This window comes from Pezoporus occidentalis, unplaced genomic scaffold, assembly GCF_034315485.1.
Source record: "Pezoporus occidentalis ecotype Australia unplaced genomic scaffold, CSIRO_AGI_Poc_V1 ctg136, whole genome shotgun sequence".
NCBI lineage: Eukaryota > Metazoa > Chordata > Aves > Psittaciformes > Psittacidae > Pezoporus > Pezoporus occidentalis.
In genome coordinates this window covers 320,056-342,204 of record NW_026913168.1, presented here as the reverse complement: position 1 = coordinate 342,204, position 22,149 = coordinate 320,056, and the positions used below count along the sequence as shown (strand labels likewise).

The window sequence follows — 22,149 nt, the reverse complement described above, 5'->3', positions numbered from 1 at the left end:
TATATCCAATCTAAACTTCTCCTGTTTAAGTTTTAACCCATTACCCCTTGTCCTGTCACTACAGTCCCTAATGAAGAGTCCATCCCCAGCATCCCTGTAGGCCCCCTCCAGATACTGGAAGGCTGTTATGAGGTCTCCACGCAGCCTTCTCTTCTCCAGGCTGAGCAGCCCCAACTTTCTCAGCCTGTCTTCATACAGGAGGTGCTCCAGCCCCTGATCATCCTCGTGGCCTCCTCTGGACTTGTTCCAACAGTTCCATGTCCTTTTTATGTTGAGGACACCAGAACTGCCCACAATGCTCCAGGTGAGGTCTCACAAGAGCAGAGCAGAGGGGCAGGATCACCTCCTTGGACCTGCTGGTCACGCTCCTTTGGATGCAGCCCAGGATACGGTTGCTTTCTGGGCTGTGAGCACACACTGAAGCCGGCTCATGTTCATTTTCTCATCGACCAACACCCCCAAGTCCTTCTCCTTGGGCTGCTCTGAATCTTCTCTGCCCAACCTGTAGCTGTGCCTGGGATTGCTCCCACCCAGGTGTAGGACCTTGCACTTGGCATGGTTAAACTTCATGAGGTTGGCATCAGCCCACCTCACAAGCGTGTCGAGGTCCCTCTGGATGGCATTCCTTCCCTCCAGGGTATCAACCGAACCACACAGCTCGGTGTCATCGGCAAACTCGCTGAGGGCGCACTCAATCCCACTGTCCATGTCAACAACGAAGATGTTGAACAAGAGCGGTCCCAACACCGATCCCTGAGGGACACCACTCGTTACTGGTCTCCAGCCGGACATTGAGCCACTGACCACAACTCTTTGTGTGCGGCCATCCAGCCAGTTCTTTATCCACCGAGTGGTCCATCCATCAAATTGATTTCTCTCCAATGTAGAGACAAGGATGTCATGTGGGACAGTGTCGAACGCTTTACACGAGTCCAGGTAGATGACATCAACTGCTCTACCCCTGTCCATCAGTTCTGTAGCCCCATCAATGAAGGCCACCAAATTGGTCAGGCAGGATTTCCCCTTAGTGAAGCCATGCTGGCTGTCACCAAGCACCTTGCTGATTTTCATGTCCGTTAGCATGCCTTCCAGGAGAATCTGCTCCAAGATTTTTCCAGGCACAGAGGTGAGACTGCTCTGTAATTCCCCAGGTCATCCATTTTCCCCTTCTTGAAAATGGGGGTTATATTTCCCTTTTTCCAGTCATTGGGAACTTCACCTAACTGCCATGATTTTTCAAATATGATGGACAGTGGCTTAGCAACTTCATTTGCCAGCTCCTTCAGGACCCATGGGTGGATTTCATCAGGTCCCATGGACTTGTGCACGTTCAAGTTCTTAAGATGGTCTCGAACCAGATCCTCTCCTACAGTGGGCCTAGTGTCACCATACCCACAGTCCCCGCATCTGCCTTCCAAGACTTGGGTGGTGTGGTCGGAGCCTTTGCCAGTGAAGACTGAGGCAAAGAAGTCATTCAGAACCTCAGCCTTCTCCAAATCCTGTGTAGCCAGTTCTCCTGAGAGCTTCCAGAGGGGGCCTACATTGTCCCTAGTCTGTCGCTTGCGCTCCCTGGGGCAGGTTTTCACCCCCTCAGGGCTGGTGCCGCTCCCCCCCTGTGAGTCCTTGCTCGCCTCAGTGGAGCTGCCGGCTCCTGGGCAGGGCCTGGCGAGGACTCGAGGCTCCCCCGGTGGCTGTTGCCGCTCTGAACTGAGGCTCCTGGGCGCTGCTCTCTCCCAGCTCCGGTGTTGAAGGCGTCCTCTCTCGAGCTGCTCTCCTCAGCATCACAGCGTGAGGCAGCCTACACCAGGAGTCAGAGCCTTTAAGCGTATTTATCCAATAAAACATTATGATGAACATAATTGGACGTCGGTTCCACCAAAGTAAAGAAAGGGCTTAAGCGTTTTGTGGAATTAGAAGAAATCTTGGCCTGTGCCTAAACCTTTAGCTCAAAGCGGGAACTTGATGCTAATGGGTTCATTAACATGAGAAAACAGGTAGAAGCGTTTGGTTTTGTGGTTTCCTAAAAATTGGCTTGTTAGCAATGGAAATTGCAGTGCTCTTGGTGGTAGAGGTAATTTGGGCAAAGGAAAAAGCAGAGGAATAAACTTGTTATTCTTCATTAAATATGACCTTTGCTGTAATTTTGGGCTAAAGCAGCAATTGTACATGGATTTCTTAAAGAAGGGATCCAACAGAGAGAATAGATGAAGGGCGTAATTTAAAAAATGAACTCAATTCATTTTTACAATGTAAACAACATAGAGAATAAATGAAGTGAGCAGTGAAGCCATTTCTGACAGAAAATAGTTGGCTGAGTCCAGGCCAAAGCTGCGGGCTGCAGAGCTAAGCTTCTACCATTTAATGTCTTCTCAGGTTCAAAATAACGTGTGAGCGTTTTCCTTAGTTATTTTCAGCTGTGGGTCAGGGATTTTTCAGCCTCACTCGTGGGGAGGTTGTTTAACAGATTAGGTTTTTCATAAAGGACTAGGAACCGGAGAGGAATAATGGAGTGGTGTAAGCGTTAGTTAGATGCCTACGGCTCCATGAAACTCTTGACAGTTGTTCCCATGGGGTATCGTTCAAGTGGGTCAGTCAGGGTATTTCTGCTTCTTGGAGAGTTTTTGGGGGTGGTTCTTTGGTTTGTTGGTTTGGTTTGGTATCAGCGTTACATCCATATGAAAAATGCAGTTTGCAAGGCCTGGAGAAATCAGAGTTTCTCCAGATGCGCTTATGACCTGTAGAACATCTTCAAAACAAAGACCATATGTAAGACAAGAGAAGGTATTTGTGCATGCGGTAGAGGGCTGGACCAGGTCTTTCAATCTCTTACTCAGGCACTAGTCTAGAATCAATATGAATTTTGCCTAAAAGTGAGTGTGATCAGTCTTGTTGTCTGCTGTTTCACATTGAAGTTGCTTCATAAGCAGTGATCAAACTCCCTGTTGGTTTAAAATGCACCTTTAATATAACTTTCACCTTCCTGCTGTAAGCAGGGAAAATGCTAAAGTTAATATGGGCATATTAATGTGCTCAGGTGAATTATGCTTTCAAGGAGATGGAAACTAATTTGTCTCTGCACAGGTTATAGCTGTGAGACAGGGGAATTACACAGGGTCGCTTTTTTCTTTCCATTCTTAGATACTATTTTTTTTTCCACATGTAAACTATGATTTTCATCTGGTTGTGCAGTTTTCGAGCTCTTCCAAGTCCTCCTCTGGGCATTCTCTGCTGAGCTGTCATCAAATGGAGACACTAAAATTAAAGCCAAGGTTTTTGAACGTGGCAGGTGGCTCTGAAATGCCTGAATTCTGCATTGATCAACTCTCAACAGTGCTGAACACAGGCCATTTCCCTCCTTTCCCTGGTTGAAAGATGGGGGGAATGCTCTAGAAGTCACATCTCACTAGTGTTCTTCTTGAAACCGAAGCATCCAAATTACTAGTTACGGAGTCTCTGGCCAAGTAATTAGTTGAAATTACTGCCCTTAATTATCAGTAGCGACGTGAGGGGGTTTTGTTGATATTTTTACTTTTGTTCAGTACTTTAAACTATTTTCATGTAAGAATACAACTCTTATATGTTTCTATGCTTTATGAGTGGCACTCTTCCTGAACCGTAGTATGTCATTTGTTTCTTAGAGCAGGTTATTTTGTATTATTAAGTTCTTTTCCCCTGCAACAGCGCATAGTCGTTTCAAACTTCAGTGTACATCTGGAGATCAGACAGAGTAACAGTTTACAGGGTGTGAAGATTTTCAACAACCTCATGGCTTTTTGCAGGGAGAAAAACTTTTTTGAAGCAGCATTTTAATTTTTGCAACAAAATATAGGCAATTTTGCCTTTTTGAACTGTGCATTTTTGTCTTTATGTCAGGGTGCAGTAAACAATGTGCTTTAAACTGGAGCTCTCCAGACTGCTTCTGCTTTTTAAAGAGCGTAGGCAACTAATCGGCATCAACCAGCCACATAGCTGGAGTGTTTTCCATTCTAGGCAATATCATCCTAATTTGATGCACACATGGATGCTTCACACAATCTGCAAATTCATCGCTGGCATCTTGCATTAGTCATCTGACAGATTGCCAAGTGTTTCATACTCCTTTCATGTGACTTTATTACAAAACACACACACACACACGCACTGCCTTATTTCTGCCAGTAGCCAGTTCAGTGAGAATTCACTGCAGTTCTGTTTACAGCAGCCATGGAGAGAAATCTGCACTTATTTGCAACTATCCTCTGCTTTAAAACGCACAATTCCCAGTTTGTGTTGTGCCTCGCTCTTCTTATATAATGACATTAAGCAGCAGCCTGCAGAGAAAACAAGACTCAATGAAAAATGTAATCGCATTGTTTTTTGTTCATAATACTTATGCTATTAATTAAATACTGATTTTTTATTTTTTTTTTCTCCTGCTTTGTGCCAATTGACATCATCTTCTGCATCTAGTGCACATGAAAACTGGGTAGTCTAACTTGCCTTCTCCTTTTAATCTCCTTTTCTACTTTCTAGTAACGGCACAGCTAACAAGATGAATGGAGCTTTGGATCATTCAGACCAACCAGACCCAGATGCCATTAAGATGTTTGTTGGACAGATTCCCCGTTCATGGTCGGAAAAAGAGTTAAAAGAACTTTTTGAGCCTTACGGAGCTGTCTACCAGATTAACGTTCTCCGAGACAGAAGTCAGAACCCTCCCCAAAGTAAAGGTACAGTAGTTGTGCTCTCTTTGCTTTCAGTTTGTTTTGTTTCTCATGATTTTGCTTTCCAAAGAGCTTTGCATCTGGGCTGCTTTGAAGCATACTCCGTTGAGCTGTGCAGCAGTCCTAAGTGTAGAGGACTGCTGAATACCTATCGATTGCTGTGTTCCTCTTCTTAAATTGCAGTTTAAATGTCTGTTATCTGGAAGCGTGCATTCCAACTGTGCAAACAATAACCAAAGATTGCTGTCCTTGTTTAAATTATTATTGCCGAGAAACATGGAAACCTGAGTGGTCACTTTCCCAGGATTAGTTCATGAAAAAATATAATTTTCTACTTCCTTTCATTCCCTCTCCTTGCACCCCAGGTGGGAATAATTCTAAGGACATAAAAGGGGAGAAATTATAGCAATGGGCTTTTGCGACGTCATTGCTCCAGGGGCAATAAAACTTACAAAATAGAGTCGCCCTGCCCTTTTCCCAAAATGTGATTTCTTTTCTGCAGTCACGCTGAAGGATTCATTTTTGGCACTGGTACTTTTCTAAATGAAAGGGTTGTATTTCCTTCCATGTGTAAAGTATTTATCCTTTACTTTAGTGCTTTCTTTCACTGTATATCCGTGCATATTCAGGCACATGAGAATTCTGTATGTTATAGCTATAATGTATATGAATGTATATTACAGCTATGTGAGTATAATGTATGCTTACATGTAGACAGTAAATATTTTGTTTCACAGAATGCAGGTTTTCACCCTTACAGCTCTATACTTTCATTTACACTTAAGGTTTGGTACATGAAAGTGTTGCCAGCATTACAAATAATTGCTGCATCTCAGAGGTACAACTGGATATGCATGTGTGCCTGGCTGTAAGTTTGCTAGATAGTTCTTCATTCTTACTGCACTCCTGCCACTGCTTCTAAAAACCTTTAAAGCACACATGCTACAGAGGATATTATATGATGGTTTTGTGGGCTGGCAGCTGACAGTACAAAACAGCACTCACTCGAGATCTCCAGTTTTGTGAGTAGTGATTGCTCCAGCGTGAGGCACATGGCACAACTTTTGGTGCTCGTGTTCTTTGTGCAAAGCATTGCCAAGGCTCAGCATTGCCCCCTTGCCCTGGTATGGGACAGATGATCCTCTCAGTGACCTTTTTTTGGTGCCCAGTTGAAGCATTTTTGTGCTTTGAGTGATATTAGTTCATTACAGGTCTTTTCCAAACTAGATGATCTTAAGGTCCCTTCCAGCCCTACCTATTCTATGAATCTGTGATTCTATGATTCTGTTTTGGGTTGCTTGCATATATCAGTTCTGGTTAAAAGACTTGATGCTTGGGTGTCACACCAGTGGCAGGGAGGGTGGCTAATCAAGTCCCCATCCTAGGTTGCTCTTTTCCTTCAGAAGCAGAAGGTGCTTCTTGTTGGAGTGTTTGTCTAGTTCTGCTTCCAGCTCCCTCCATTCCCAGGATAGATGTATTGTAGCATGCAGCCCCCTGCTATGTTACCACAGAGCCCTCACCAAGTGTTTTTTTCTTGTAATGCTGGATAGAAGACAGCATTAAGAGGTCAAGCAACTGGATTTTCTGCACTCCAGGCTGCTATGGATGAGCAAACTCCTAGTTAGTTGAAACCACTAAAATGCTGAACTTTGAGACTTGTCCATTTAGAAAGAGCTGATTCCTGTGCCAGAGAAATGCCTTCCCACTAAGCAGTAAATGAAGTGAGAATGGTATTGTGGTTAGACAGAAGCAAGCCATTGATTCCCGTTCCGCTAGTGTTTTCCATTATGCTGTACCTGCTTGTCAGGGAGATGGAAGGCATAAGGATTAAGCACAGGTCATGCAAATTGTTGTAGACTAATTATGCAGGTTTGTAGGTCCCATATTCAGTATTCCTTTTGAAAGGTGGTTGTTTGCTTGTTGGAGTTTTTTGGAGACTTTTTTGGGGGTTGGGTTTTTTTTCCTTGGACTCTTTCCAGCCATGCAGAGATGATGCTCTTAGGTCACTTTAAGCAATATGTATTTTAATAAGTAAATTAAATGAGTCCTCAAGAAAGACAGAATAATCTTCAGATGTCCATTTCCTTCTGACACAGCAGCAAGCTCCTCTAGTGGTCAGCTTTTCCCATGGAAGCTTTGGTGGAGTGTATCTGCATGCTGGCTTTATCCTTCCTCCTGGCTCAGCCTGCCAGCAAGGTTGCTAGATAGAGAAAGCTCTTGAGTTTCTTGTGGGTATCTCTTGACTAGGAGTGATCTTTATCATCTTAACCCAGTAGCACAAAGGCTTCTGTGCAAGCCGTTAAGAATGTTAGAAACAAGCACACAAATAGCTGATCGTCTTGTGATCATGATGCACGAGAAATTCTTCACCTGTGCTATCAAACTGGTATTTAATAATGAAGATGAGTTTTGACTCTTTGTTTGGATGAGCAGTCGAATTCTGTGTTCTCCTTCTGTGTAAGGAAATAAACCCTGGGAACAACCCCTGGAAACAACCATTTTCATTTTCTTTGATCTGGTTGGGGTGATTCCAGCCGTTTTCCTGCCCATTGACTCTCTGCATCACCTCCAGCTCTGCAGAACAGTGCATCACAGGGACCTTGTGGTGGAGTCACACTGGAAAAAGTCCCATTTTTCATCCCATCGCATGGTCATGGCTGTGTGTTGTGCAGAACATTCGCAGGCTGGTATCTGCAATCCATTAATTGCAATGACAAAAATGCAAGATAATGCTACTACACCATGTGGGGGGATGTCAGTGTGATCTTGTTCTTTGAGGAAAGGCATTTTGATTTTTGAAAGAGTCCTCTCTTAGCAGACATGGGCTGTGTATTTCTGTTAGCTTGGCCAAAGGGGCTTCTCCAATTTGGACGGAATTTTTCTCTGATGAGCTGTTTATGAAGCTACAATCTGAGTCTCTCCCAATTCTGTCAAAAATAACCATAGGCTTCTTCTCTCTCTCCTGCTGTTATTAAGAATGTCTTTCATACCCTCCAACGACAGACGGCCTAGTTCATGTCTTTCCTCCTTTTCTGTATCGCTTGCCAGCTCTGCAAAGCAGAAGGAGAAGGAAGGCATGTAGAAAGCCAAGTTTTACTCTCTTTGGGAAACCAGAGGAAACCCGCCTTACTTCCACAGATATATTGCTGCTAGTGCAAAGCTTGGCTTTATTAATTGTAAACTGCATTTCAATGGGTAATGGTTGGAATATCCTGTGTCAGTAGGAAACTCGTCGTGCGTTCTGCAGTGTGCAGTTCTCAGGTTCTTGTTGGATGCGTGAAAGAGCTCAGCAAAGTGATTTGACTTTGTGTTCATCGCCTGTTTTGCAAGGCTTTTTCCTCTTTCTGCAACAAGAGAAATCCGGGGGATTAGGTAAACTAAATAAAGAAAAAAGAATAAATGAAGGCAGGAAATCCTGTAACGCTGAAATAAATGGCACTTTCAGCTTTTGGGGGCTAAGGGGATTCAAGTCTAGGCAGATCAGCCCTCTCTGTTCCCAATCCAGCTTGCTGCCTTCGTATAATTTATTCTGGGTTGGATAGATGACTTTTTCTCAGAGCAGTTGTTAAAAAGAGCTTCTGTAATACCTCAAATACAGCCAGCTCATTGTGAAGGCAGTATAGACTGCCACCAAGATCTCTTTCCTTCCCCACTGTTCTCCTAAGCTGGAAAGATTTCCTTGGCTGCTTTTGTTTCGGAGTCTAAGTGCAGAAGCAAGCAGATGGCACAGGGCTACTTTTGCCTATTGAAATGCAGCGGAAGAGTGTTGGGCCAGATCCATGATGTGCTTTTCGTACCTTGCGCCTGTTTTGATACCTGTTCATTCTTGTAGGGATCAAGGTCCCGTAAAGCAGCTTTGTGAGTCTGAGCCTGCTTGTGCTGCGGTGCAGAAAACAGGGGAGAGGCACCCGTGTAACAACTAACTCCATGCTTCCTTGTAGCCTTTTACAGACCCTTTATGAGATTAGAGTGAGGCTGCTGAGTGAACAAGGGTGTGCTGTTGTTGAAGGCCAGTGTTTATTATTATCCTGTTTAACATGGTAATTTAAGTCTATCGGGAAGCAAGCAGAGAAATCTGATAATGAGGCATTCATCTGCTGCATACAGGAGAGACTGGGCAGGCAAGTTATAAGGGAGGCAGAAGTTCTCTGGTTTGTTTGGGTACCATTGCAGCTACAGATGAGCCCTTCAGAAACCCTCTCATGAAGGCAGGGGGGGTGGTTTCTTCCCTCCTGCTCACAGTGCCCCATTTTCCAGCTGACAGTCGAGCATGGGAGCAGAGCAGTGGCATGCCAGTTGTCACACAAGCCCACCTTGACTGCCCTCATCAGCGGGAATGACCAACTGTTCCTTGCCTTGCATCACTGTTAAACCGATTGCACCTCCTGCTCCTTGGAACAATTTCAATGCATCGTGTTTTGCAAAGCTATTTTAGATGTTTTCTGAGAGCTCTTTCAGCCAGTGCTCCTGGAGTCAGCATTTCTCTATGCATTCTGACTTACTCTGTGTTTTGAATGCTCTCACAGGTCCACGTGAACATTGTTTAGCTTTTGAGATCCAATGAGGTGCATCAGGAGCACATAAGCTGTCGAAAGTGCAGTGCTTGGGACCACAACCATTATACATTTGTGGTTTAGACTAAATTTTAGTGATCATGTCTGGGAGATCCTCTGTTATAATTGCAAATTTGATATTTCTCTCATACACTGAATGACAAAATAAGTACCTTGCGTATTTTTTGTAGCAGATACATTGGGCACTGTATGAAGTTTCACACAACAAAGCCACATGTTAGAGACAAGGTCCTACACCTGGGTCAGCGCAATCCCAGGCACAGCTACAGGTTGGGCAGAGAAGAGATTCAGAGCAGCCCAAGGAGAAGGACTTGGGGGTGTTGGTCGATGAGAAAATGAACATGAGCCGGCTTCAGTGTGCGCTCGCAGCCCAGAAAGCAACCGTATCCTGGGCTGCATCAAGAGGAGCGTGACCAGCAGGTCCAAGGAGGTGATCCTGCCCCTCTGCTCTGCTCTTGTGAGACCTCACCTGGAGCATTGTGTGCAGTTCTGGTGTCCTCAACATAAAAAGGACATGGAACTGTTGGAACAAGCCCAGAGGAGGCCACGAGGATGATCAGGGGCTGGAGCACCTCCCATATGAAGACAGGCTGAGGAAGTTGGGGCTGTTCAGCCTGGAGAAGAGAAGGCTGTGTGCAGACCTCATAGCAGCCTTCCAGTATCTGAGGGAGGCCTGTAGGGATGCTGGGGAGGGACTCTTCATTAGGGACTGTAGTGACAAGACAAGGGGTAACGGGTTAAAACTGAAACAGGGGAAGTTTACATTGGATCTAAGGAGGAAATTCTTTCCTGTGAGGGTGCTGAGGCACTGGAATGGGTTGCCCAGGGAGGTTGTGAATGCTCCATCCCTGTTGGTGTTCAAGGCCAGGTTGGACGAAGCCTTGGGTGGTATGGTTTAGTGTGAGGTGTCCCTGCCTATGGCAGGGGGGTTGAAACTAGATGATCTTAAGGTCCTTTCCAACCCTAACTATTCTATGATTCTATGATACAAGTACAATAGAGAGGGAGGGCGAATGATAAAGCTGAGTTGTTAACTTTCACCTTCTTTAGGATATTTGAATTTAAACCTTAAAGAACCTTATTCTGTAATTTTATATGGGTTATAAGTGGCGGTATGAAATATGTTACAGATGTGAACTGATTTTTATAAAAAGTAATTCTTATTTGACCAGTTTACCAGAGTTTTTCAAGAGGTTTCTCTGAAAGTGGACAGGTGTGAAATTGTGTATGTAATCAAGCTGATTTCCCTGGGGTATTTCACATAGTGTCACACAGGAGAGTAATACATACAGTTACTGGTGAAGCAGAGAAGGGCCCATTTTCAAATGGAGAAGGGAGCTGGTTAGATGATGGAGGGCAGATTAGAATGGGGAAAGGTTACGGGCCAGGGGAAGAGAGGGGGTGATGATTGGAGAGCAACAGGGACTGTTACTGGAGATCAGTACTTTTTCACTCTCTATGTAAATGGCTTTGACAGAATGAACCACCAACTTGTTATCCAACGTTTTGGTTCATGCAGAAGGGACTGGATGGGGGTGAAGCCAGCTGATAACCTGGAGGAAACAGTCCAATACAAAGAGATTCAGTTGGGTAAAACAAACCGTGAGCAAATTTGAGTTTTGAGTGCACACACATGTTGAATGAGTGTATTTTTCAAAGGTTCAAGAGCAGGAGAGGATTTGAAGAGTGCACATATCCTAAAAAGACTGACTTGATGTTTTGTGTCCGTGTGGTCAAAAAGGCACAGAAAATGCAAAGCTCTATAAATGGAAGCATTGAATAGAGCTTTCAATGAAATACTGTACCACTTAAAGAAGGGGTTTTTTTGATCATGTTTAAACTACAGTTACCAATATTTAGTACCATTCTATAGAAAAGGGCAGAGGTCCAGAGAAGAGCAGCATGATTTTGTATGAAGTGAGGAAGGGTTAAGCCATGGTGAAAGGTCTGAGAAGGTTAACTTGTAAAGGCTTCAAGCATTGACTTACAAGAAAGTTAAAAAGGGAAAAGCTGAGGAAGAATACAGGATTATATGTTGGTTTGGAAAGAAGAAGTTACAAGGAGATACAATTGAAGTTTCTCAGTGTGTTGAAGTGCATTCTTAAGGCAGGAATAGGTAAGCTCTTTCAATTAATATTAAACCTAGTGTCTGCACAGCATAGACTTGAGGTTGAGAAGCAGCAGGCCAAGAGAAAAAAAAATCCATCCTCTTAAGGCAGACTTTCTTCCTCCACTTGCAGAGCAGAGAATGATCTTCCAGAAGCTGCAGTAAGAAAAGTTCCAAAAGAAACTTTTCTCTTTCTTGCTTCCATTTAGTATTTTAACACCATGTGTCTGGAGCAGTTTGTGACGTGACTGCTCCTCACATCCCTGCACAGTTTCACCCTGTAAGCAGGACAAGGTGCCAAGGCTGTGGGGGACACAGCTGACAGTGGTATGAAGAGTGTGATTGATGATTCCTGATATTTTTGTGTTGCTTTGAAGGGAGGGAGCAGATGAGGATAATGTCCCATTGCACACTTGACTACAAACCTGTTGCCCCTGTAAATCAGTCTCACTCTATATTCCCATCATTGACCATGGCAAGAAAGTCAGCCCCTTTAGTAGCAAAAAAGCATCACAGCAAACCAAGCCCAGCAGGGAGTGCAGAGGTAGTGGAAGATACTTGTGAAGACACTAACAGGAGTGGAGGGTTGTGACTGCAGAACATGAAGAGTAGAGGATGGTGGGGGTGTTGCATAGAGAGTGGATTTCAGCTGGTTCTTAAAGAGGAAGCTTTCCTAGCCTTGTTCCTGAAGTTCCTATATACAGCCTGTGGATGACTGGAGCTGTAGCAGAATTAAGCTTTTTTTAGGCATCTTTTCACTCTGTGGTTTTATAGTATTTATCACAGTGGGGGTTTGGTCCAGAAGTGAGGACTATAGGTGTTGCTGTAAGAAATTAATACAAATAACACATCTCTAAGGTTTTAAGTAGATTGCTTTGGGACTCATTGGTTGCAGTTTTGTAGCAGCTTAACTATGATTTACAGCTGTATATGAATTTTCAAAATCAAGCTAAGACTGTATAAGCACATTGCTAATTACATCTGTGCTGAGAAAGTGCATAAACTGTAACTACATGAATCGTTTTAGTTGCATTGATAGAAACCTCATATGCAGACCAGCCAGTAGAAGAGTAGGACTTGAGGAAAAGGCAAGTTAGATAAATGGATGTTAGAGCTCCAGTTCAGGCATGAAATAGATCCAAGAGCTTTCCAGGTACATTCAGCAACTCCAGGAATACAGGTGAAGGTATGTTCAGGAATAATAAGAAAACAAAAAAGGAAGGAGTATGTCTGTATATTTTTAATTATATTTAAAAATAATTAAAGGCTAATGACTGAAAATTAAGGGGCTTAAACAATAGTGAGGTTTTGTCTAGACAATGCTGGAAAAGAATGTTTTGCATAGTAATTAGAAAAGGCACACAATTCTTTGCAATAATGTTGACTTCTTCAACATACTGTCCAGTATTTACCTGTAGAATATTTTGGAAAAACTTCACAAAAAATATCCCCAAATGTTTTGACCATATAAATAGGTAATCTGGTTTTCATAATGTCATCATTACATCAGAAAAAAACACATGGGCAGGCAGTTAAAACAGCCTGAACTTTCAATAAAATTGGGAAAAAAAAACAAACAGCTAATCAAATTGTATTGTTGAATCTGAATAATATGCCAAACCTTGGTCTCTCAAATATGTAATCTCAAAGGCAAAAATTGTAATGCATGGAAAAATCTAAGTCAAGTCATGCACGCCGTTGCTCACAGGAATTAATCAATGGGTATAATACTCAGACATAAAATCACATGCGTGTTTAAGTGTTTTCAAGATTGGTGCCTACATTTAAAATATATACCTCTGTAATAGTGCCAGATACTGTCAGTTTGAGATTTATGGGATCCAATTTCTTCAGTTGCATATTAAAGCTCCCATCAATGAGTTTCGATCTTTTTATGACACTGTTGTGGCACTGAAACTCTTTCCTCTTCCAATTTGCTATTAAATGAATACACATACAATATTTATCTGCTTGCCACATAAAAAAAATGATGTGTATTTTTGTTAAACAACAATGGCTTAAAAAAAATAACCCAAACACAACCCTTCTGTTTTCTAATTCTGTTCAGGTGGAATGTTTGAATCCTTTGCTCATAGCATAAGAGGAGGTCTTGCAAAGGATTTGAGAACCAGTCTGAAGTCTTCATGTGCTTTGGCATGGAGCTCAAAGGAAGAAAACCTTTGACAACTGAGCAGTGTCAAAAATGAAGTGTAATTGGGGAGTAGGCTTATGAGCATGTATTTCAGCTGCACTGCAGCTTCCAAGTCTCAGACTTCCACCGCAAGAATGGCATTTTATTGCTTTCATCTCCTGCTCCTGTCGCCCCACTAATATCTCACACAAGCGCATGTGCACACACACGCACAAATAAATTAAAGCCTAAAATTAAAACCCACAGTGCAAGAAGTTCTGCTCATTAAAAGATAGAAGAAGGGACTTCAAGGCAGTAAGAGTTCCGCTGTTACTGCAGAGTTGATGTGAGAGTCACGTAAATATTACAATGATGGGTCACAATGAAAAGCTAAAGACCTTTTAAAACATTTTAGCATAAATATGTCATCAATTTTGCTAGTTCTTAATGTGAAATTTAACCCCCAGGAAAGCCTTGAAAGGTTGTCTGTTACTCTTTATAATTCTGAAGCATGTTACAAAATGGGTGTATGTGTAGCATTTACAGTGTAAATTAATTAATTAATAGTTCATTACTTCCATCTTCCCCACACCAGACCTTGTCACCCTGTATTTTCTGCTGGAGCAGGGTAACAAGAGGGGCCAGCATCGCACTTGCTTCAGGTCTGGTAAGACACACAACCTACTCAGTGTCAGACTCCTGTGATACAGGTGCCAGGAAAGGATGTGTCATGCCAATTGTAGTGTTACTTTATCTTAGACATCAGTTTCACTGTAACCATCAGCATATTTCTAAAGAACTGCAAATAACTCCCTGAGGATAAAGTGTGGTACTGGCTTCTAAGCCTGGTTTGAGCTTAATCCAAGCCAGTGAGCTATGGGTGGAAGGCTGCATATGCCATATAAATCTGCTGGTCCATCTATCTCAGGGAAGAAAGCATTTTCAGGAATCTGTGTCTTTCTAATTGCTTACAAAAACACTCTGAAACAAGTCAGTGAGTAGATTAAATATGAACGTTTCCACTGGATCTTTTCAGGTTTTCACTGAACCTAATTACTATCTAATCTATGCCCATGAGTATGCGGTTTTAAGTGGGACATTAGACTTTCACTGTGCAGATTAAACTCTGTGGTGCATGAATTCACTATTATTTGTGTCTTGCTACCTTGTGGTTTTCATTTAAAATAGCTAGTACATCAGTCATGAATTCTTTCAGAAGAATAAGATGAGTTGTGAAGAGGTGGAAGATGTTTTCTAATAAGCTATATCTATTATGTGCCTGAATTGGGAGAATAAACCGTAATTAAACATCTAGTAGTTCAAAATGTCACACTTTCAACTGCAGTTTTAGGGAGCTGCACCGCAATAGGGAGTAGATTAATGTAATGTACTGCATGAAACTTTCTAGCTGGAACGATGAGCATGGCACCATAAGGAACAGCACTGCTGCTGCAGCCATAGATCTCCAAGTGTTTTGCAAAGGGAGACAAATATCATCACTCAACTTTTACCAGCTGGAAGAACAGAGAGGCAGAGGCCTGCGGTGACTTACCCTAAAATGTTCAAGTCACTTTGAGCAGGCAGACAATAACAATCTGCCTGTGCTGTTCTTGCGCTGCCTGAATCAAATCTGCTCCCTTCATTCTCAGCACTTCAGTCCCTGAGCTGGTTGATACGAAGATTTTGTTATGTTAACACTGCCCAGGTGAGATCTGCATTAGTTTATTCACGCCTTCATCCAGTCTGATGAAGACTGCAGTGTGGAGTGCAGGGCACTGCCTCCCACTCCTCCTATGCCCCCCACCCCTAATTAAAACAATAAGTATTAAACAACAAGCCTCCTTTATTATTTGCAGATCATGGGATACAAAAATCATTGTAGCTTTAAAATGGGCTGTATTAACCTGCGTAATTCCGCTGAGGCTTCAGTTTCTATAGAGAAAAGTGTTGTGTTGTCTCTGGCTCAATTAGATTTTTCTCAGTGTCAGTTTTAATTCACTTCACCGGAGCATGTGGGAACTGTCTGTGGAAGGGAAAATGTTACTTCTGAATGAGAGCCTCCTGGAGCTCACATTTTATTTAAGAGTTTTAAAATGCTTCTTGGTCCCATGTTCTCCCTTGAAGGTCTGCTACTGTGTACTGGAAGAGCTGAACAAAATCACTTGATGTCTCTTAATGTGACAAGCATCTGAGTTTGAGCAGGAGGGTGGAAATGAGAAGAGCAGGATCCTTGGTTCCCTCTTTTTATTTAATAAAAATAATACTAAAGCCTTGGCAAGCTTTGATGGTCAAATAGACTTAATTATGTCAAATGTTTCTCACCCTTACTAACATCTGCCTGGACACACGTACAGAGAAGAAAAAACTTCCTTGGTCTAAGTTGTTTTTTCCCCTTTAGACTTGGCATGACTCACCTCCCATGGCCATCAGCACTTAGGGGTGTGGATTGCTTGGTTATGCTCTGCTTGGTGCACACTGCCCAAGTAGCCCAAAATGTACTGTTTCTTCCCCATTTTTAAAGGGAAAAATGGAGTAGATCTTAAATTTCAGGGTGCTTCTCGTTGCTGTGAAAAAGAGACAAGAAAAAGAGCCTAAGATAGGGTTGTAACAAGAAGTTTACCGCAGACAAAGGCCTGAAATGTCTACTGTGTATAGGTGGAGCTTTCCAAAATTCTGCTTTCCATCATGCTCAGCAGGTTTATGTTCCTATCTCTGTTCCCATCCTTTCAATATTTCATTAAACTCTCAAGACATTATATTGATGGGCAGTTGTGGACACTGCAGCGTCCTAAGTTTTACTTTGGGGTTGCTTTGTTCATTTGTTGGGTTTTGTTGTTTGTTTTTTTTTTTTGACTGACACCTCCCAGTTTCCAGTTTTGTAAATGATTTAGGTTGCTTTCCAGTATATCACTGGGCTACGGTAGGAGAGCACCTGGAAGTGTCACCAAAACCCTACAGTTTGGTCAATAGATGTGGATCTCTCTTCTGACAATACTGCAGTATGATGCTGGAGTCAGCATAGCTATTAATACCAGCTTGTGTGTGAAAGGTAAACGTGACTACATCTCCCTCACATCAAGAGCTGAGCAAAGCACTCTATTACAATTCTGGTTTCCATGTGTGTCATCTCCCAGACTTTATGTTTCCAGCAGTGTTAGCTTTCAGTTCCAGTCCTGAGCTGTTAGCATGTAATGCCTGTCTGTCTCCGCTTTCTTGCTTGCTCGTTCTTGCTTGGGTATATATTGAGTTAAAACGTGACGTGTGAAAGTAGGCTGGTATTATTATTATTATTATTACTAATTTTATTATTATCTGCAGTTTAAGCAGTTAAAATCTCACAACTAAAGGTCAGCATAGCCTGTAGATTTACACATGCACAGTACAAGTAACCTTCACAAATTTCCTCATGACAAGATAAGGGCATCAATTATATGTAAATGAATGCCAGGGAAAATTTCACTGTAAACTACATTAGCTGCAGAGTGTGTGCTGTAAGGGGATTTAATTGAATTAATGTTACATACTATCAAATACTCCATCTAGTGTATTGCTGGGTCTCCTTATTACTAAGAATAATATTTGGCTCATAAAGACCCCTGTTCAACTAAGCACACAGCACTGATGACTTCAGCAACTGATAAAAGTTAAAGCATTTTCTTCACTGCTTTGCTGCATGGGAGTGAGGAACAGGTATTAGTGTGTGTACATCCTGTGTAATCACCAAGCCCTGTTAGAAGGCTGTTTAGGGAGATTTCTCTTACACATGGTTTCCAAGTGTCTAATGCAGGTGTGATTTTGGCAGAGCGTCTTTCCCAGTTTCGATGTAGCTGTTGTGGAATGACTGTGATGGAGACAGCGCAAGCACGAGTCTGGGTGTAAAACAGGAGGAGTGTTGGGGTGATCCATGCAAGGCCCTCCACTAATAAGTGCAGTAACTGATGGCGATGGCAGAGGGATTTCACTGAATAAACCTGGTGGTATTTTAAATGCTGTTATTAATGCAGGATTATACGGAGATGGCACAATGAGATCCAGAAAGGTGTTTTGTGTGACTTCCTACATAAAAGCAGGAATGCAAATCAGCTACGATAACATATTCACACTATATAAACGGAAAACTCATGCACATGGAAAAACCTAGTGACATAGCCAGAGACATGCTTCAAGCCAGTGATAAAGATACCCACATTTTGCCTACTCTGCTCTTATGTTTTAACCATTAAGGAGAAAATGTGATATATTGGATGTTTTTGCAGAATATTTGTGAATGTCAGAAATACCACTGATTATGCATCTCCTTCATGTTTGATATTATTTTCTTTTCCTTTCACATGCCTTCTTTAAAAAGGGAATACATGAAGCCTAGCAAAAAAATCTTTTATTCTCCATTCATTCAGCAACAGAAAAACAGAACAAAAAAAAAAAAAAAAGAGGTTTTGAACCAGTTTTTAATGGAAATTGGGAAACAGTGGAATAGTTTCTACAGCAACTTTATTGTTGCCCGAATCAAATGGCAAAAGTTTTTATTCACCTACGCATCTTACATTTTAATGATCCACATGTCACTCCTGAACTTCACCCACCCGTGTTTCTGCATGCAGTTGACATTCTGGCACAATCAGTAAGGCACATGCCATTCAAAGGAGTTACAATCTCCTCTTTGTTTTCATGTTTTTTTCGGGGGGGGGGGTAAGAAATAGTAATTGCCTGTGTGAACCGATGTTCATTGCACAGAATTGTTTAGCTCTCTTAAAAAATCATTGATCTGCTTTTCCCCCGTGAAAATATTCAAGGGCTCAGTTCACAGCAGAGAAATCAGCATGTAAAGCAGCAGCCTGGCAATCTGTGCTACAAGGAGTGAGAGTGCGATGTTCTGCGTGGCAAATGTCAGAAGTGCTTGCTGTCTTTAAAAAAATAATCAAATCTTTAGTGAGGATGAGAAACATTCTTACTGCTTCATTCCGATGTGATGTGGGGGAACAATCTGTTTAAAAGTAGGGATCTTTTTTTCAGATGTTTGTATGTAGCCTTTGTGATTGAACATTTGTTAGGTAGCATCTGGCACAGACTATTCCTCTTTCTCCCTAAGTTTCATGGCTTTGTTTTTTGTTTCAGGAGGATATTGCAAAAGGTAATTTGATGTCTCATTCCCATTGGTATGGTCATGGTTTTGCCTTCTGAATGACTCCCTTGAAATAGGAGGAAGGGGAAAAAAAAAAAACACCAAAAAACCCAAGCAAAAACATTTGAGATTTTTTTTAATAGGGAATATGCAGCATTTGGATTTCATGATGAGCACCCATAGTACATTGTGTGCACACAGCAAGTCAGAGGTGCAGCCACCTCCGCTGTGGGTCGAGGTCTGCACACCATAGATAACAAAGAGACCCGAAATCTGGGGCTCCATCCTCATCCACATGCTCTTATTGCCACTTGCTGTTTGTATTGCAGATGCACGTAACAGATTGTGCAATATGCTGTACAAACAGATTGGTGAAATGATCTTTGTCCTGAAACACTGATGGCGTAGATGAACGGGAAGGATTGCCTGCACTGAAGGCTGCACAGCCCAGACGCCAGGGTTCTGGACCCATGTCCTCAACAAAAAGGGCTTTGTGCATCCTTCTTGAAGCAAAGATCTGTTCTTGCTGATCTTACTGTAAAGGGTTGAAATTTTAAATTAAGATTTAAAAGAAAATAGCACAAAGACCATTAGAGAGTGAGTAGGAGAAGGGAATGTGCCTACTTCACCCCTTTTCTTCCTCTTTTTTCCTCCCCATCTAACAGCATTTCTCCCACACTTGCCAAATCGAGCACGTCAAGGGAACAGAGTTTGGGTAGTTGCTCACAGTATTGGAAAAACACCCTGAAAAAAAGAAGACTGGGGCATGCAGGGCTGAGGCTTTGATTATGGGACTTGGCGGAGGCAGTGCTCATGGAAACTCTGACATGCTGGAGATGACAAGAGCAAGCAGCAAAGTTGACTTCCTCTCACTGGGCTACTCAAACAGGAAAAGTTCTAATACTTAATGTCTTTTCATCATCCAGGCCGTATAAAAAGATCACCCACTTACGCCCTGTGTGGTTAAGAAAACCAACAATTGCTCATCTTATTTACTGAAGTAGCTAATGTGCGTTCCAAAGTGCCTGGATGTTAGCTTGTGGGAGAAGGAGTAACAAGACATTAAGACTAATTTAAATTAAAATATTTTTCTGGGAATGGATTTCTCAGTGAATATAGCTCATCTGCAGCTGGTAGAATAATGATATAAGTCTGTTTATAAGTTCTATTAATTCAGTAAACTGTTTACATGAAAATGGAGGTGCCTGGACTGTGCAAACAGTGTGTTCACAGGAGCACTGCTTGGGGCCGAGGAATGATTTTGCCATTTCAGAACACTTCTGTTTCTGTTTCACATGAAAATGCTCTCTCCCTAAAATTATTAAAGAAAACATTTTTCGACTGTGAAATATTACTGATATTTTGGCAGTGGCTGTGGCCTCTAGTCCAAGTGATGGGAACTGCTGGGCGCTCGGAATCTAAACAACTTGAGTTGACTTTGTTGTAAAAGAAATTTTATGCCTGGACTGGCCATAAAACTTGGATCCATGTGTTCTTCTGGGTTGAAGGTATGATGGTACCTGAATATGCCAGGAGACAGGGCTCAGCGTCCCTGTGTGATCATAGCTGAGCTTGGTTGAGAGAGCTGGGTCTCTACATCAGTCAAGAGATCTCATGTTCCAGAATGCAAAGTTCTGAGGCTTGGAAATACAGCTTAACTGAAAAAAGACCTGGTAGTTCGTCCAGCTTGTTGTCTGCCAAATCCATGCTTGTTCTGTTTAGTGAATTCCTAAATGTTTTGTCCAATTTTATTTGGAAGTGGACCATGGGATGCTGTTTCCAACTCCCTCTCTCCTTCAAGATTAAATGTTTCATTATCATACTATAAACATACACACTCCTAACATTTTTTGTTATTTTGGTCCCCCCACTTTATTTATTTTCTTTTGCATAATCCCTGATCTGTGCTAATACTGATGAATGGGAGGGATTCGTTTTTTGTCATGTAAAATAGTACTGGGGATAAACTCTGCCTAAAATTTTGGCTGACCCCCTCATCAGGCTTAGCTCAGAAATTAATTTGTCATTACCCAGGTGCTACGCACTAAGCTTTATTGGCATAGAGGAGCACCACAATACTGTATGTTCTTTGGAAGGAAAAAAAGTGGTCATATAATCACTGAGACAGTAAACAGTCAGTTCCAATCTAGTAATATTTTATATGAACTGGCACTGTATGTTGTATATCATCCATCTTTCTAATCCTTGTTCCACATTGCATCCCACTTGAGGCCAAGAACATTACAGCTGTGCCAGAGAGTGGGTGGAAAAATAGCCTTATTATTAACCTAAGTTGAAAACATAATGGCTTTTTGAATGTCTTCATTCACAGATGCAGTCATACTAAAATATTAATATCCTTAAGTGTAAAGAAATAGAACTTTAATTTAAAGTCCATTGTCCATGTGTGTTGCTAAAGTGAAAGCCTTAAAAAGTGTTGTGAATGCCCTGTACCTTTCTTTTATTTTAATGTTTTATCTTGTAAATTCCAATATTCTGCAATAAATGAGACAAAATATTCTTCAGAGTAGGTTTTGAGCAGTGTTGCTCCATCACTAGCATTGTCTTGTAGTAAATGAAAGAAGAGTTTCTACAAGAGTTTGTCTTAAAGCACAGGTAATAATCAAATGGATATTGAAAGGCAAATAATGACTTTTTAGCACCATGATCAAGCAAAGCTGCATTGCCAGTGTCAGTGTTAGTTTAAATCTCAGTCCCAGTGGGATCAAAAGTATTCAAGATGAATGTGTTTTCTGGGAGCAATGAAGAGTAGAGGGGGAAACCGCAAGCCTCACCTGATAAATCTTCTTAGCACCCTAGCATCCTTGATTTACAAGCAGAAATGAGGGACCTGGCAAATGAAAATTGAGTAAATCTGCAGCACAGCATCACTGAAAAGCCACAGAAAAAGAGATGATGCTGTTCTTCACCTATAGCTGTGCTTTGCCTTTCCTAGGTCTGTAACTCACTTTCATGTATATCTTCTCACGTAAAATACAAACCTTCCACAAACATCTTTGGGGTGTGTAAGAGTTGTTCTTGAATAGTATTCAGAAAAGAAAAAGGAAATAAATCTTGACTGTAGTCATAGAATCATAGAATAGTTAGAGTTGGAAAGGACCTTAGAGATCATCAAGTTCCAATCCCCCTGCCATGGGCAGGGACACCTCACACTAAACCATGTTACCCAAGGCTTCGTCCAACCTGGTCTTGAGCACTGCCAGGGATGGAGCATTCACAACCTCCCTGGGCAACCCATTCCAGTGCCTCACCACCCTCACAGGAAAGAATTTCCTCCTTAGATCCAATCTAAACTCCCCCTGTTTAAGTTTTAACCCGTTACCCCTTGTCCTGTCACTACAGTCCCTAATGAAGAGTCCCTCCCCAGCATCCCTATAGGCCCCCTTCAGATACTGGAAGGCTGCTATGAGCTCTCCACTAGCATGAAAAAAATGTGTCCCCCTTTAAAAAGCAAAAAAAAAAAAGATTCAGACCTACAGTGTATGAGGCCC

General features: G+C 42.1%; 1 protein-coding gene across 14 annotated transcripts in view; it reads left to right on the top strand.

Moving 5' to 3' along the window:
- The window catches only part of CELF2 (CUGBP Elav-like family member 2), a 563,459-nt gene that overhangs the window by 424,024 nt on the left and 117,286 nt on the right, over positions 1 to 22,149 (top strand). For 13 of the 14 annotated variants that reach the window (XM_062609318.1, XM_062609307.1, XM_062609306.1 and 10 more), the window contains one exon: positions 4,513 to 4,709. In XM_062609318.1, coding sequence (XP_062465302.1) covers positions 4,532 to 4,709 — 178 coding nt within the window. In that variant the 5' untranslated portion in view covers positions 4,513 to 4,531. Of the gene's footprint in view, positions 1 to 4,012; positions 4,341 to 4,512; positions 4,710 to 22,149 lie in introns of those variants that run through there. The other variant, XM_062609316.1, reaches the window with a different exon arrangement.